This window comes from Uloborus diversus, chromosome 2 (genome assembly GCF_026930045.1).
Source record: "Uloborus diversus isolate 005 chromosome 2, Udiv.v.3.1, whole genome shotgun sequence".
NCBI classification, from domain to species: Eukaryota; Metazoa; Arthropoda; class Arachnida; order Araneae; family Uloboridae; genus Uloborus; species Uloborus diversus.
Window position 1 is genome coordinate 118,225,140 of NC_072732.1, and position 16,358 is coordinate 118,241,497.

Consider the following 16,358-nt stretch of genomic DNA (forward strand, 5'->3'; position numbering starts at 1 on the left):
GTTCTCAAAAAACCCTCTAACACAAAAATTTCTTAAGATTCTTTTGACATCTTATGTCCGCAGTCAAAAATTAAAAATATTTCTTCAAAAAAATGTCAAAGATGGCTTTTAAAAGAATGAATAAACATTTTATTTGGAGCAATTGGTTTTTAACATCATGTTAAACATATCCAACTTTAAATGAAACCGAAGTAAAATCTATACTAATAATATAAAGCAGTAGAGTTTGTCTGAACGCGCTAATCTCAGGAACTACTGGTTCGGATTGAAAAATTCTTTTTGTGTTGAATAGTCTATTGAGAAAGGCTGTAGGCTATATAACATCATGCTATGACTAATAGGAGTGGAGCAGCAATAAAAAAATGTTATGAAAATGGGAAAATTTACATTATAATATAAAATGCTTGGAATGGAGAATATACATAGCCACAGTGGTGCAAACTGAAAGTGCGGGTGTCGCGATCCAGCGTTTGTAAGTTCGAGTCAACCATGAGGCAAAGCTCAAGGGTACTATTCAGAGAAAATCCTTAAACAATGCCAAAATTTGTAAAAAAAAAAAAAAATTTAGATCATTGTCTTATTTTTCTTATTAATTAATGAATAATATAAAGCTGAAAAGTTTGTTTGAACGCACTGATCCCAAGAACTACTGATTCAAATTGAAAAACTCTTTTTGTTTTTGTTGAATAGTCGATTCATTGATTAAGGATATAGGCTCCGTAACTTTACGCTAGGACTAATGGGAGTGCAGCAGCAATAAAAAATGTTATGAAAGCAAGAAAATTTATATCTATACTAATAATAGCTGAAGAGTTTGTTTGTTTGAACGTGCTAATCTCAGGAACTACTGGTTTAAACTGAGAAATTTGTTTTGTGTGGAATAGTTCATTTATTGAGGAAGGTTATAGGCTATTTGTAGGATTTTGCAGGATTTTTCTATTATGTTTTGTATTATTTATTCTTCAACGTCAATTCTTATTTCTTCAACGTTTGTCTTTGTTCTTATAATTGAAAATAGTTACTTATCTAAGTAAATAATTTGATTTGTCGTATTATTAAATTGCAGAAAAAAAATCCGCTACACTCACTGAAGAGCAAGGTTACGGTAGCGTGGTTGCTTGGCGCTTTAAGCGATGAACTATACAGTTGAAGGATTATTTTGAGTTTTAAAGCAACTGTAAATCTTTCTGTGTGTTTTGGCGAATAGTTTTAAATTCCACAGATACTTTACTAGGTTTTTTGAAAAGGTGTGTATGCATCTTATTTGAAGAAATATGGTCATTTCATATATGAAGGGGAAGGGGGGGGGGCTCAATTTTTTTTTATTTAATGGACCTCCTTTAAATTCTTAGCATGGGCATTGCCGTGCAGAGACTGCTTATTTGAAACTAAGTACAACTGCTCCACGTTTTCACAAATGTTTTGCAGCAAAATATCTCTGAATCCCTGAAACTCTGCAGTAGAGCAGCCAGAAATTACCCTCCTGGTTGGTTTTTTGGTCCCAAAATTTCCCTCCAGGCTATGCCACTAACTCCACAAAAACATCTACAAGAGCATGGTGAGGAATTCAGCTGTGTTACAAAACAGTATTTGGTGTTTGTTCATGGTGGTGGTAACATGGTGTTATACCAATGTTTCTAACTCTTAAGACTACTTCAAACTAACTGTTTATAACAATATTGAACAATAGCTAACATAACGTTGAAAATAATAGGGGGGGGGGGGGCACCTAATTTTTACCACTCTGTAGGTACTTCTTAATTATTTATCATCTATATTTAATGATTTTGGACTTTTTTTCATTTACACCATGCTTCTAACCAATTCATACATATACTGGTCAAAACATTTCTCTGTAATTGGAGAGTGAAGAAAGACAAACCAAAAACTCACTGAGTAATTTGGATCAAAATTCTATACCAACTGGATTTTTCAATTTAAAACATCAATTAATATTTTCATTAAAAGGGTCAGCAAGAAAGGAGACAAATTTTAAATCTGCTACTTTCTTGTAGGTAAAGTCAAAAAAATTAATAAATAAATCTATATATATATATATATATATATAAAGATGACAGTGTTTCTTTGTTTGTACCCGATGGCCAGAAGACCCCATACCTACTACCATGAAACTTGGCACAAAATTCAAACGTACCCCGGGAGTTTGCATTTCGAAGCCTGAATTCTAAATTTCTAATTAGTTTTTTCATAATTAACTAATTAAGCTGAAATTTCACGTTTTTTGCCTAATTACGGGGTAAAAAATCCACCCACCTCCTAACATTATATGTCATTAGAAAGAGCTTTCCTTTCCGAACAAGATGATGTTTGTTCCATTTCTCTCAATTAATTAGAAAAAGAGATATAAGCGATTCTAATTGCGATCCTAATTGAGCCAATTTTCAAGGCTAAACTTGATTTTTGTTTCTACAGTGACGTCATCTTCGGTACACGGATTAAACGTTCTTGCAGTGACGTTATCTTCAGTATACGGTTGCGTTCGAATAGTAGAACCGGTGGTTATGCTGTTGTCATTTTTGTTAAATTCATTGTGCGAATGAATGTTAATTGATTTTCTTTTTAATTCTAAAGTCGCTTGGCAAATTTGGCGATAAACAATGGAGTTGCAGATTATTTGTTTATTTCGCATTTAGATTTTTAAAGGGTGTTCATGCATTTTAGTTGAAAAAATATGATTATTAATTATTTGACAACAGAAGGGGGGGGGGGGGTACTTTTTTTTTAATTCTAGAGTTTTTTTCCACTTTTCTCAAACATTAGCTTTTCTATACTTAAATTTTTCATACGGAGTGTGGGATTTCCTTTTTGTCCTAGATGTACCATATTTTTTAATTGTGTTGTTTTTCTGCTGGGGAGTTGAATCCCTTTGCCTACAAGACACGGCATTTCCTTTTTGTCCTAGATGTACCATGCTTTTTAATCACAATTGCTCATTGGCCAGAGTTCGCATGGCTCGCTAATTGGGTGGGTTACTGTACAGCGGTCGCTTCCGCTGGACGTTTTGCTGTATCTATTTTATGTTACATATTTGAGTACGACAATTTTGACGTAAAAAGGTGAATGACACAAAACGCAACTGGAAATAGGTACAGAAAATACGAAAAAGATAGATATTAATTAATTTAATTAATACCGTTGCTAAATTTATTTAAACTGCCGCCGTTGGCGTAAAAACAAGGCGGAGGGACGTGGATTATTTTTATTCAACAGACTTCCTTTAAATTCTTAGTCCGGGCATGGCCGTGCGGGTACAGCTAATAAATAAATTAAATCATGACATGTTTGGCTAACCGGATTAAAAAAATTTTGTAAAAAGATTTGAGTCTGGTGCAAAATCAACAGTTCTAGACTACTGCGACAGAAAAAGATTTTTAAAATGTTTTAAATCTACAGTTCAATTATGAACTAGAACTTTAAACTACCTGTGGCAGGGATTGCTGTTGTGGAAGGGACTGATAATGATGCATCATTTCTGGATGAGAATAAGGGCTATAAGTCACTGATGTGTAATCTTTCATCAAGGCTTGATAAGAGTTCAATGCATCAACTAACTGTGTGTTAGAAGCTGTGAGTGAAGCATGATGACGATCAATTTTTTCTAGTTCCTGGTCGATCAGGCAACCCATAGACAAGCACTGTTCTAAAAACAAAATAAAACTTTATAGTTTGGATAAATTCAAACACCAAAATGATACAATTCCTTAGATAGGCTTTTCCCACAGACAAAATAAACATTTCATTTAGATTAGAAATACATATGAGGCAGTGAGAAGCAAAGGGATGTAAGTGGACATTTTCAAGTTTTGAGGAAAACACGTTTAAAGGTAACATCCTAGGTAGGCTTTCATTGCATTTTATTTTCTAAATCATGCTGTATCAGGGCATATTTTAAGGAAATTTGATTGTGTGGGCAACTCCAACTTCCTCGGAGGGGGGGTTGGGAATTGTAAATGTGCAGTTTGTTTCTAACATAAACTGCACAATTACAATTTTGCAGACTCTTTTTTGACGTTGAATAATCGTCAAAAAAGAGTTAGGGTGTGAAAATTGGAATTAGAGAAATAATTGCTAATGGTTGTTTTGTTTGATAGGAAAAGAGTGTTAAGAACATAAATGCTGTGACTCAACGTTTAAAATAGTTTAAACAGTCACTGAGTTTTTGAATATTTTTAATTTCATTCATTATAATACAATGTATAATACAAATATTTATTTTCATTTTAAAGCAACCAAATTCAAATAACATTGCCTTTTTCAAAAAAAGATTTCATGTAAAACCTCATTTTATAAAGTTCAGCTTCTCGTTTTCCTTCTCTTCGGTTTTTAATTTGCAGAAATTTTATGATGGATGGCCGCGGGTTGAAATAGGCCGTTCCACAGCCATTTAGAGCAATATTCAATCTTTTGTTTATTGTTTCAATTGTAGCTCCGGCACGATGGCCCCATTTGACTATATTATAACTGGAAACCCCCACCTGCATCGAATGGGGAGTTGCCACAATAAGTGTTCCAAGCAACTTTTTAAGTGGCCCTTTGAATACGATGCACATTTTCTTTAGTATTGTGGAAGTTCAGGAACCAATGTCTGAATTTGCTGGGAGAGTTGGAAAGGGGGTCTGTCCAGGATTTTTCACAAGGTCCGTTTTTTTGTGAAAAATCAAATAATTTTGCAAAAAATGAATTAATTTTGTGAAAAACCAAATTATTTTGCAAAAAAAAAAATTTTTTTTGTTAAAACTAAATTTTAGAATTTAGAGATGGCACAAACTACATCAATTAAACTTAAAGTTAAGTGTTTTCCTCTATGTCGAGAATATCATTCTGGAGTTTTTTATATCGTTCTGGACATTTAGTGAGGGGGGATCGCTCTCTCAAGTATCAACATTTATCTACCATTCTACATTATGTTAAATTATACTAGAAACATTTCTGTACAGTATTTAAAATATTTGTAACAAAAAAATAAATAAATAAAATAAAATTCAAACAAGGTTTCAGCATTTTTAACTTTTTGACTCAAGAGACAAGCCCCTTAAAAAGCACAGAATTTCGTTTAAAACTTATAAATTCCGTGATTTTAACAAAAATAAAAAGATATTTTAATTGTTTATCTCTTAACAAAGCGTAATAAACATCAAAAATTCGAAAAATCGGATTCCCATAGCGGATGCAAAGAGATCGCAATTCTCAAAGTGAAGGCATCAAAAGTATAAAAAACGGCTTGTAAGAGAAATATTTTTGATAAAATTATTTTAAAATTGCATTTTAGAGTCCTATGATAAACATATCTGTGGACACAGTTGAAGCAAAAAAAAAAAAAAAAAAAAAATTAAACCATCTATATCTATCCTCATAAAAGAAAATTGAATTTTGCTTTAAAAACTTGAAATGAGAGTTCTAACAAAAATAAAAAGACTTATTTGCATCCTAATAAAGCGAAGTTAGCTTGAAAAAAAACAAAATATGATTCTCATATCGGATGTTAAAAGATTGCATTTTTCAAAGAGTAGACATCTAAAGAACAAAAAAAAAAAAAAAACGGTAATTAAAAGAGTTTATTTAAAGTTAATCATCTTTGTTAGCATCGAAAAATCAAAACCCATATAATTTTCTCCCAAAATAACAGTTAAACATTGCACCGCACCTTAAAAACGCAAATAATGACAAGCTGATAATATGATGAGAATTTTTTCTAATCAAGTCATTATAAAGGTTCAATGCCAGACTCTAAGTGATGATAATTTTGAAGTTGGTAACCCTATCTGAAGCAATCATATTTTCCCCCCACCCTTATTATTCTTTTGCAGTTTTAAGTTCATTTTGCAGATACATATATTATTATTGTTTATTGAATCATGAGTGGGGAGAAAAGTGCTTACCAACGCCTTTTCAGAAAATTTTACAACAACACCGCTGCTAATTAGCTGTGATAAAACAAACAACAAGCATTATATTTATTTGGCAGTAGCAATTATTTATCGTTTGCAGGAGCATCACAAGAGTGCCTTTTTTTTTTTTTCTTTTGCAAAATTAGACGATTTTGTATAAGCTGATCCCTCTAATTTGACTTCCGAAAAGGTTTCAAAAATTATCGGTTTATACACAGAAATATGCGTTATTTTGCTTTCACATTTGCTCTTTCAATAAACAATTTGTGAAAGATCCGATCTTGTTTATCAGAATTTTGTGAAGGGTCCGTTTTGGTTGATCGGGATTTTGTGAAAGGTCCGTTTTGGTTGATCGAGATTTTGTGAAAGGTCCGTTTTGGTTGATTGGGATTTTGTGAAGGGTCCGTTAACGGACCCAAATATCCTCTGGCCAGACCCCTGTTGGAATTTGATCAATGAGCGGTCAGCTTTCACATACCCAATCTGCAAATTCAGAAACTTCATTTGGAAACAGTTTGGAAATTTAATTTTCTCCAACGGAGATTATTTCTGCCACTGATCCTGCAACGTATAAGGCTTTAGCAGTTTTGGAGTGCAAGACATCCTTGTTTATTAGTTTTATTTATTTAAAAAACTTTTGCTTGTGGGTACGGTTAGGGGTCACGCTTCCATTTTTTTACAGAAAAATATAAAATATATAGAAACACATAACCAATGGAAAAATTTTAGGAAAATATAGGTGGACAATTTTATTTGACTGTGGGGCCAATTTCATTTGACTGTGTGGGCAATTGCCCAAAAAAATCCCATTAAAATATGCCCTGTGCTGTATAGCAGCAACAACCAGGGCTACTAGTAGCATCTCTTGCCCCAAGACAGAGGAGAGGTTCACCTACAAATGTGCATGTGCACTGGTTATCTCCACATTTTTAATTTTGCCACTTACATCCCTTTGCTTCTCACTGCCTCATATGTACAAATGAAAATAGATTTTTCATTCAGTTTTGCAAAGTTAATGGCATCTCAGGGGTGGAACACGATGTACAGCTTTTTGGAGCGGTTAAAATGTTGTTTTGGAGCAGGAAAATTATGATTTCTGAGGAGGTTGGAACAAGAAAATTACCAATTTGGTGCAGAATGAAGAAAAATAAGAAATCAAATTTGGAGCAAAACACACCACTAAACTGGCAGGAAAAACAATATTTAGGTGCAAGCTGAGGCAAAATAATTGGGATTATGCAGTAAACCAAGTTTAAATTAGGGTTGGTCAGTTTGCCAGCAGAAAAGTATCTTTGCCAGGACAATGGCAAAACTGGTATAAAATAGCAGAAACCAAAATTTGCAGAGTTAACTAGCTTATTTGAAAAAAAAAAAAAATCACAACAGCAAAAAAAAAAAAAAGGTTTTATTTGAGGGGAATACAAAGTATAAATAATTATTTAATGAAAAAAAAAGATTTCAAAATTTAAAATCCTTTTTTCTTTTGAATTTTTTTGAGCAATCACGATTGCTTATTGCTTTCATTTGACTGTTTTGATGTCCTATCATTTTATTTTCCCACCGCCACCCGCCGCAGCATCACCGTCGACCGGGTCCTCACGATGCTGCTCCTATAGCGAAAGCAGTCTCTAGGTTGCATCCATGTCCCTCACAAACGCGCATACATACACAACTACACACACACACGCACACACAAACACACACATACACACAACTACCCACACATTCATGCCTGCACACATGCCTACACACATACACATAACCCCTACACACAAACACACATACCCCCCACACACGCCTACATACACACACTCGTGATTGCGAAAAACATAATTTGAATTCAAGATGTCAAAATTCAAATTATTATTTTTTTCTTTTTTTCCTTTTAAAATCTTTGAAAATTTCCTTTTTTTTAAAATTATGGTTATAAAAACAATAAGAATCACAGAGATGTGGGAGCGTCCCGGCCGCCAAGAAAACGAAATGTCAGCTACCAACAAAGCCAAATATCCACTGCCAAGAAAGACGAAAGAAAGTAAATAAGCGACTAAGGACAGTTTACACAACAGAACAATTTGGGGTTTTCACCCCTCTGTATCTCAGCTCCATGAAAGCTCCCCAGAGTTGATTTTTGGTATACTCTATCTCTAGTGGCCCTTGACAACATATACCAAAATACAACCCCCAGGACCTTCAGGGAGGAGGAATTATTAAAGTTAGAAAATCGATTTTCAAAAATGTTTTCATGTTCTTCGACAGGGTTACAGCCCAGACAAAAAAAGGGATCAAGCTGAAATCTGGCACACACATTCCTTGTACCCCCCCCCCCCTACTGAAGTGCCTTTAGTGCCATTTGACCCCCTTCCCCCCTCTTTTGTATTCCCCAAATCATGCCTTACCGGGATCTGTAGCAGCCAGTTGAGGGTCTTTTTTAATGAATTTTTTTATACATATTCTTGGGGGGCCATTAAGAACATATACAAAAATTCAACCCCCAGGGACATTGTGGGCCGGAGTAATTAAAGTTTGAAAATCACTAATTTCCCCTAAATTCTTATGTACTTACTCTCAGCTCATAGGGGTGGTTATCTCTGACTGAAATTGCAAGACTGAAACAGATCTAACAGTTATTCAAAAGTTGTCTTAGGAAATGAAATTCACATTCAAGACTGAAACAGATCTTCTGACACATCCAAGTTGAATATATTTGATGGTTTTGTTTTTCCGACGATACCATATGTTATTTTGACTTTTTAATGAACTTTTAAACAAAACAAGGTATTGAACAAGACAGAGTTCTATTAAAATGATAAATAATTCACCAAATAATTAATATAAGCAGTTAAAATGTAAAATAATCCAACATATAAGAAAAGAAGCCATCAAGGGCTCCCATATAAGGGGGAGGGGCTCAGATATTTTCCCCATGGGTTAGTAGGGTATTTTCTCCATGGAAATCGATTTCAGGACAGATTAGAGTCAATAAAATATTTCATTTTTATGACTCTAACCTGTCCTGAAATCGGATTTAAAATGTTTCATTTTTAACAACTTATTCATTTTTGGCTGGAAAAAAAATGTTTTTACATTTTTGCAAAGAAAAACGTACCAAAAGCAAGAAAGTTCCAATTTCAAAGTAGGGGTGGAGCCCGCCATTGCCCCCCTATATGGGCGCTCTTGGAAGCCATTAAGTGAAATGAAAATCTCAATTAAAACAACCCCCGCCAGCATGAAAACTGTTTTATACTTTTCCGCTACAGGTACGTGATGTGGCCTATTTTGACCCTTTTGGAGATTATTTTTATTTTATTCATTGCCGCCATTACTTGTTCAGTGATATCATAAGTTATTTTGTCTTGAACTTAAAAGACGTTAAACCAGACTAAGAGTTGCATTAAAAAGAAAGATAATCACCAAACAATTAAAATTAGCCATAAAATGCAAAATAATCCGCCATTTAAGAAAAGAAGTCATTAAATAAAGTGAAAAGCTAGATTAAAATAGCCTGCAAGCTGTAAAACATAAAAAAAAGTCATGAAAATAATTTGTCAAATAAAGAAACAGTAATAGAATTTATTGACAAGTTGTAAAACACTCGAAAACAAAATAATTTAAAGCATAGTATTTTATTATCCAAGCAGTTTTCTTTGCAACAGAGAGGATATAAAGAGTACAATAAAATTTAAACCGCCGAATTCTCGCCAAACAAACATAGAATCTTACTGGTCAGAAGATAACATGAGGTAAAATTATGCTTGCCATTATTGTTCCTTAAAAATACAAAATACGTGGTTTTAATTGAAAACATACAACTTGATAGTCTCAATTTTAAAAACACAGACAAAGTAATAATATTTATGCAAAAAAATGTGATATCTCATCAAAAAAAAAAACCGTTGTAAATATTTCTCCGCCAAGAAAACCTTTAACTTTTCCCTTACAAAAAAGAACCCAAAAACCCTCAGCCTTAAAAAGTTATGATACCTAGTTTTCCCGTCAAGTATCTGCAAAACTACCATCCTCCCTGTTTTCCTCTTTCATCACAACTATTTTCGCTAGAACCTGCCCCCATCACATACTCCTTACCAGTGAGGATAGATCCTTTAAATTGTTTTCAATGCTGTTTGGCAGGTTTTTGCTCACCCAGCAACTAACTTCATCTTACAAAGCTTCCCACCAAACAGCATTGAAAGCAATTTAAAAGATCAATTCTCACTGGTAAGGAGTTGGTGATGGAGGCAGGTTCTAGCAAAAATAGTTGGGATGAAAGAGGAAAACCGGGAGGATGGTAGTTTGGCAGATTCTTGGCGGAAAACTAGGCATCAAAACTTTTTAAGGCTGAGGGTTTTTGGGTTCAGGATGAAGGCTTTCTTTTTTGAAGGGAAGAGTTAAAGGTTTTCTTGGTGGGGAAATTTTTACAACAGGGTTGTTTTTGATGAGATAATAATAAAACAATTGAACTCGTCATTGTGAAAAATCATATTTTGAACAATATTTTTTTTCCCCCGGCATCAAAATTATATTTGCATTCAATACAACTTTAAATAAAACTTATAAATATTTCTCTGCCCTCGTAGGGTTTAATTTTTTCTCTCTCTCGTATATTGAACAGCTCAATAAATAAAACTTGTACTAATTTGATTTTTTCCTTTTTTTTTTTTTTTTTTCAAGGAAGACATTTCTTTGCAGCTATGTAAAGAAGAGATGGCATTTATTTGGTAGCAACTTCAAATCCAGTTTCGATAGAAATTGGTTCTAAGTTTGCACAATAAAAATTAATAATTTTCTTTTCATATAAATAGCATAGCTTTTAGTGTAAAGAAAAACTTAGTTTTTAAAACTCGTCTAGCTTCAAAAACTACTGAAAATAGAAAAAAAAATAATAATAAAGGAAGAAAAAGATAGAGAGAAAGAAAGAAAGAAAAAAGGCACTTAACAAAAACAGAATAAATATATTTTTACAAGTTAAGGTAGTTCCTTATATTTTTTTTTAACTTTGACCACTGTTAAGTTATTGTTTTATTTTCACAGCTTAAACTAAGAAAAATTTATCTAAAGAAAAAAAGGACTTTTTTTCACCATTTTGACCACTAAATTATTTTAGCACACAATGGATTTTTAGTTAATGATTTCAATAGAAAATATTCTTGCTTTAATGATTTTCAACACTAAAAAAAATTACTGCAGGAAAACAACTAACCTTCTACAGCTAAAAGTTCTTCAGGATCAGGTCTTTCTCCTGAAGGGTCAGCCTCATTGAGTAAATGTAGTAATTGATTAATTTTTTCCTGTAAATATATGTGTATTTTAGTCAAACCTATGTATTTCAGCTCCAAAGAAAGAAATTTCAAAAGTAATAGTAAAAATTAAAGGGAAACGAAGTTTATAACTGGAATTTGTATGCTCAACTCACTTCATCAATATATACTTCTTCTTGCTCTTCTAATGTTTTGACCTTCACTTCACCATTAAACTTCACAGAATGAGCTTTTTTTTCCACTTTTACTAAAATGAAAACAGATACATCATATCATAAGAGATATTTTACAGGCTCTTTTTAGAAGATATTTCCTTTTAGTTATACATACACGAAAACAATGACTCATTTATGGAAGGCTCTCTTAGAGATCATTAAGATAGGTAGCTTTTCCACCAGGTGTTCAGCAAAAGAAAAACCACAAAATAAACTTCATTTGATGTAGTATAACTAGGGGCTGATACAGACTACCATTTTAGGGAGGAGGGTCATGCTGAAGAATGACCCCCCCCCCCCCCCCAAATGAACGAACTTACAGTTATGGTGATAAAAATTTCTAAAACTTGCTTGTGGGTCAATAAAACGCACCAAATCGATCAGGAATAAGGGACTTAGTAGTGCTACTAATTAATTCATAAGCAATGAAAATAAGAACAATATTTACTTTAAAAACAATCAATGAATTGAAACTCAAATTTACACTAACATTTTATTCATCAAGTGCTTGAACACAATGTAGATGGATACTATTGTAGACGTTTAGGGGAGAGGGGTCATCCGCCACTGAGAATAACCCCTCGAGCTTTTAAAACATATAACAAAACAACTAATTTAAATTATAAACGAACAGAAAAAACTAAATCAATAAAAATAAGTGGGTGGAGGGGAGGGGAAGGGGTCAGTACCGCTAAGATTTTGCAATCCGCAAGTACAAGGGGGAAATATACACGTTTACAATTTAACATTCAACATTTATTTAATTTAGTACATTTTTATCTAAGTACAGCAACAAGTTTACCATTTCAAGCTTTTTTTCCCCCTGAAAGGAAAAATAGTACTGCATTCACAATAAATGTTTTGTTTTTCCACTGGTTATAAAATAACAAGCCCAACGGTAGACAAATGGTGCTGCACATTTATAGCATCTGAGTTGAATTATGCATTTTTTTCCTACTTGGATGAGAACAAGAGCTCAAAAACTATATAAAAATACATGAACTAAATTTTTTAAAATGTTACTTTGAAAATTTAAAGAAATATTCATTTTTGCTTAATGGCACAGTTTTCTGCCTTTTTTTTAAACTTCCATAGAGGCTTTATCATTTTATTTGAGTAAACTATTCAAAAAGCAACTTTAAAAAATCAATTTTAATTAAGGGTGAAAATCATAAAATACTTTTGATTCATTTGATGAAGTATTAATTTTATTAGAGAAGTAATTTTTAAGAGAAAGGATGTTTTCAACTTGTTAAGCACACACCATGCAGTTTCTAGTCCAGGCATTCTGTTCAGGCCTCGTGGGTCTATGGTTTATGAGGTGTCAATCATTTTTGCATAAAATTTAGAATTTCAGTAGGAAGCAGAATTTTATGCAAGAATGTTTTTTTTTTCTTTTGGATCTCCCCTACCCTTAAGTATTTACAACAGGACAAAGATGTTCTTGAAATACTTTTAGAACAATATGTTTAAAAAATATTCTGTTTGAAAAAAGGTTTCTGTGTATTATCAAATGCATCCCAGAAATCAGGTTTGTTTGGTTTAAACCACATTGGTTTTAACCACGGTTTAAACCAGGCGGTTTTTTTTCAAAAATGGTTTTTTTGAAAAACTTCATCATTTTCCCCCAAATATTTTCATAAATTTTATACATTACTGCAAAGAGTAAAATCTAATTGAAGTAACTAGCAAAGCTTTAAAGATAAATTGCATATTTATTTAATTTAGGAACTTATATTTTTTAAGGTAATGCAAGTTTGTAAAATAGGTTTTCTTTTTTTAAATCAATAAAGCTTTCCTATTAGGTACATAAATATACAAGGCAGACCAACTAAGTTTTTCTAAAATTACATGCAGAAAAAATTCAAATAGCGTTATATTTTATTTATTCAATTATCATTTTTCGGTCTTTTGCATTTCAAAATAGTCCAAAAAGCATATTTCAACCAAAACTTTATTTACTACCTAATTTGCTTGATTACTTAAAATTTATTAAGATAGATTATGTACCATTGTAGCAATGCATAGTGCATATAAATTTTAACGCTAGAATATTTCAATGACAAGAAAAAAATAATAATAACTGAAGTCCATGAAGTCTTAGAAGAGGCATAAAATTGTGCTTATACCTGCACACTTTTTGCATCCCCGATAGAAGATGCAGTCAGAGCAAGAATAGAAAATACATAAAATTATGAAAACAGAAAATATTCATGCGACTCAGTGCTCTTATTAAAAAAAATGTAATGCAAATTTTCCCCTTTCAAAGAACTTTTCTTTATCCCAATATAATAAAAGAAGTCTCATGTATGTATGAATGGTGGAAGAATCAATAATAAACATCAGTTTTTATGACAGGCTTCATTATTAAAATATGTTAAAAGAGTATTTTCATAATGAGGATATATTTTTTTTCCCTCTTTGATATAAAAAAAATGTATTCCTATATGCATTAAATCAAGAGAAATAATGTCTACAATTAAAAACATAACGATTTTGTTAAAACCTAGTTGTCCTGTTTCTATTATTGTTGTCAGAGATACATTAGGTAAATAAAGTACATGATTTGTATCTTTTTCTGAAATCTTTAAACAAAATATGCGTTGATCTTTTGATTTTTAAAATTCTGTAATGTACATTAGACTTGCGATTTTGTAGATACTGCAAAATACTTTCCATGTTTAAGAATGTGTGATTTTAATTTTACTTTTTTTTAAATTTTATTTATTGTAGATAGTTATGATTATGAGGAAATTAATTTGCAAGAATTTATTCTTCGTTATTAGTAATTAATAATGTCTGAACTATTACAGTAAATTATTTCTTTGATTACTTATGCCAAGGCCATTATACGTATTGTATTTTTTATAATAGTTAAAGATTTTCAAACGATAATCTCCTAAGAAATCTCTACGTATGAGGAAATGAAATTACAAGATTTTACTCTTAATTATTTAATTAATTAGGAAAAAATTAGGCACAAATATGAATATTAAACATTCCTCAACAATTAATTAATGAAATCTTCATGATTTTCCTAAAATAAAATTGTTTTTCTTACAAAATGTGTTTAAACCAAATAAACCCAGTTTAAACAATAAATAAATAAATTAATTAATTTTAAAAAAAACAGTTTTTTACCAACCCTGCCAGAAATCTCATTAAAATATTCGGAACAAGTATTGACTTTTTATTTTTGGACTCAGAATATAGTCATCACTTCTCATACTTGTGAGTGTGAAAAAAATAATTATCAGGAAGTATTCTTCTTTCAGGATGTTTAAAAGATAGCAGCAAAATTTTGGAAATTCCTGGGATTTCAGAGTTGGAAGCTATGATAACAAGAAATTTAATTATACTTTTTTTAAATCAAAATAATAATTACTTAAAGAGGGTTACATTAAAAGATTCATTTCATACCCAATATGCAGAAAACAGTTCACATACCTGGTGGCTCAGGTTCATAAGTTAAATCTGATGTAACAAAGTTTGCTGGGAAAAGACCTTGCCGTCCATGACTTTCTCCTTTCCACCAATTACTATCCGTGTCGTCTAAAACCAATACAATTTCACCTGCTTTCAATGAAAGTTCATCTTCATACTCGTCAGCTTCAAAATCGTAAAGGGCTCGTACTTTGCGAGGCTCCTTTGGTTTAGACAAAGTACTAGAGTTTGATATAGCCTGGGCAACTGGATACAAAGAGCTGCTTCCTTTTGGCGAGGAGCCTGGTTCTTTTAGAGAAAGCTCTATTGCTGTCAATAAAAATTTAGGGAAATTAAGGATGTATTCTTTTTTTCAATTACTTAAATATAAAATTATATTTTGCACAACTCCAACTTAATACATTAGAATAAGGGGAAAAAATCACAGCATTTTTCAATAAAATAAGATCTGTAAAAAAAAGAGAGAGAGAGAGAGAATAGAGACAAACAGGAAAATTACAGGTGTTCACAATGAGCTGATATATAGCACATTGATCCTTCTTCATAACTGTCTAAATAACCACTAGCAATTTCAAAAACAAAAAGCAGAAGAATTACGTTTTTAAAAAAATGATTAAAAACAGAATATGTACTTTTTGTGACTTGACTCCTCTACTTCCTTAAATTTTCATAGAGTTGACTGGAAGAGTTGTGAATTGTTGGAAATGCGAACGACGTCTATAACTTAAATTCTTACAGTAATATTATGAAAAAATAATTAATTATTAGTTCTTTTTTCATATGCTATTAAATCATGTAAACAACCATCCAGCTCCTGGTAAAAATATTTCATTACTGAAAAAAACATAGATCTTTTTCTAGTACCTCGGTATGACGACCCGTTGGATAAATCAAAAAACATTTGTGTTTCAATTTTAAAGTAATAAAAGCATAAATACAGTCGACTCCCGCTACAACGCGATTCGACTTATGCGAAATGGCTATAATGTGAGTTTTTCAGGAGCAACAAATTTTTGAGCTAAAGCGAATTTCTCGCTCTCAACACGAAAATATTTGGAAAGGAATCGTGATGCTAAGTTTCGGCTTTGTTATTCACTACTAAACATTGACTTCGTGAATGTACTTTCATCCTTTCAGCATCACTGACTGCACAAGTTCCCACACACCGCAGTATAAACATTGCTTTATTGGTGTGTATAATCACCACTTCTCATTTTTCATCTATTTATTTTAAATATGAAAGGTGATGAACTATTGTAACATCTAGGCACACTAAGCAATAAATAAATACCTTTGTGCCGAGGAATAACAGGAAATATCCAACGTTGTTTAGCACAAATACACAGATTTCGGAATACATGTGTTTCGGGGTTACAAGGAACCCCTTTTTCAATTCAAAGGTGTGAGCTTCTAGATGTAAAGACACCCAGTAAAAGCAATGAAAATGGACAGCAAACAGTTTAAATATCAAAATATGCACTAACAAAAGCAAAACAAGACAAAACGGAACTCAAAGTCAAGATTTATTGCAT

General features: G+C 32.2%; 1 protein-coding gene across 1 annotated transcript in view; it reads right to left on the reverse strand.

Moving 5' to 3' along the window:
- LOC129216006 (signal transducing adapter molecule 1-like) overlaps positions 1 to 16,358 on the reverse strand; it is a 49,501-nt gene that overhangs the window by 4,668 nt on the left and 28,475 nt on the right. Inside the window, exons 7-10 of the mRNA XM_054850143.1 lie at positions 14,830 to 15,135; positions 11,323 to 11,414; positions 11,110 to 11,197; positions 3,444 to 3,661 (exon numbers count right to left, since the gene is read on the reverse strand). Of these exons, the coding sequence (XP_054706118.1) occupies positions 3,444 to 3,661; positions 11,110 to 11,197; positions 11,323 to 11,414; positions 14,830 to 15,135 (704 nt within the window). The remainder of the gene's footprint in view (positions 1 to 3,443; positions 3,662 to 11,109; positions 11,198 to 11,322; positions 11,415 to 14,829; positions 15,136 to 16,358) is intronic.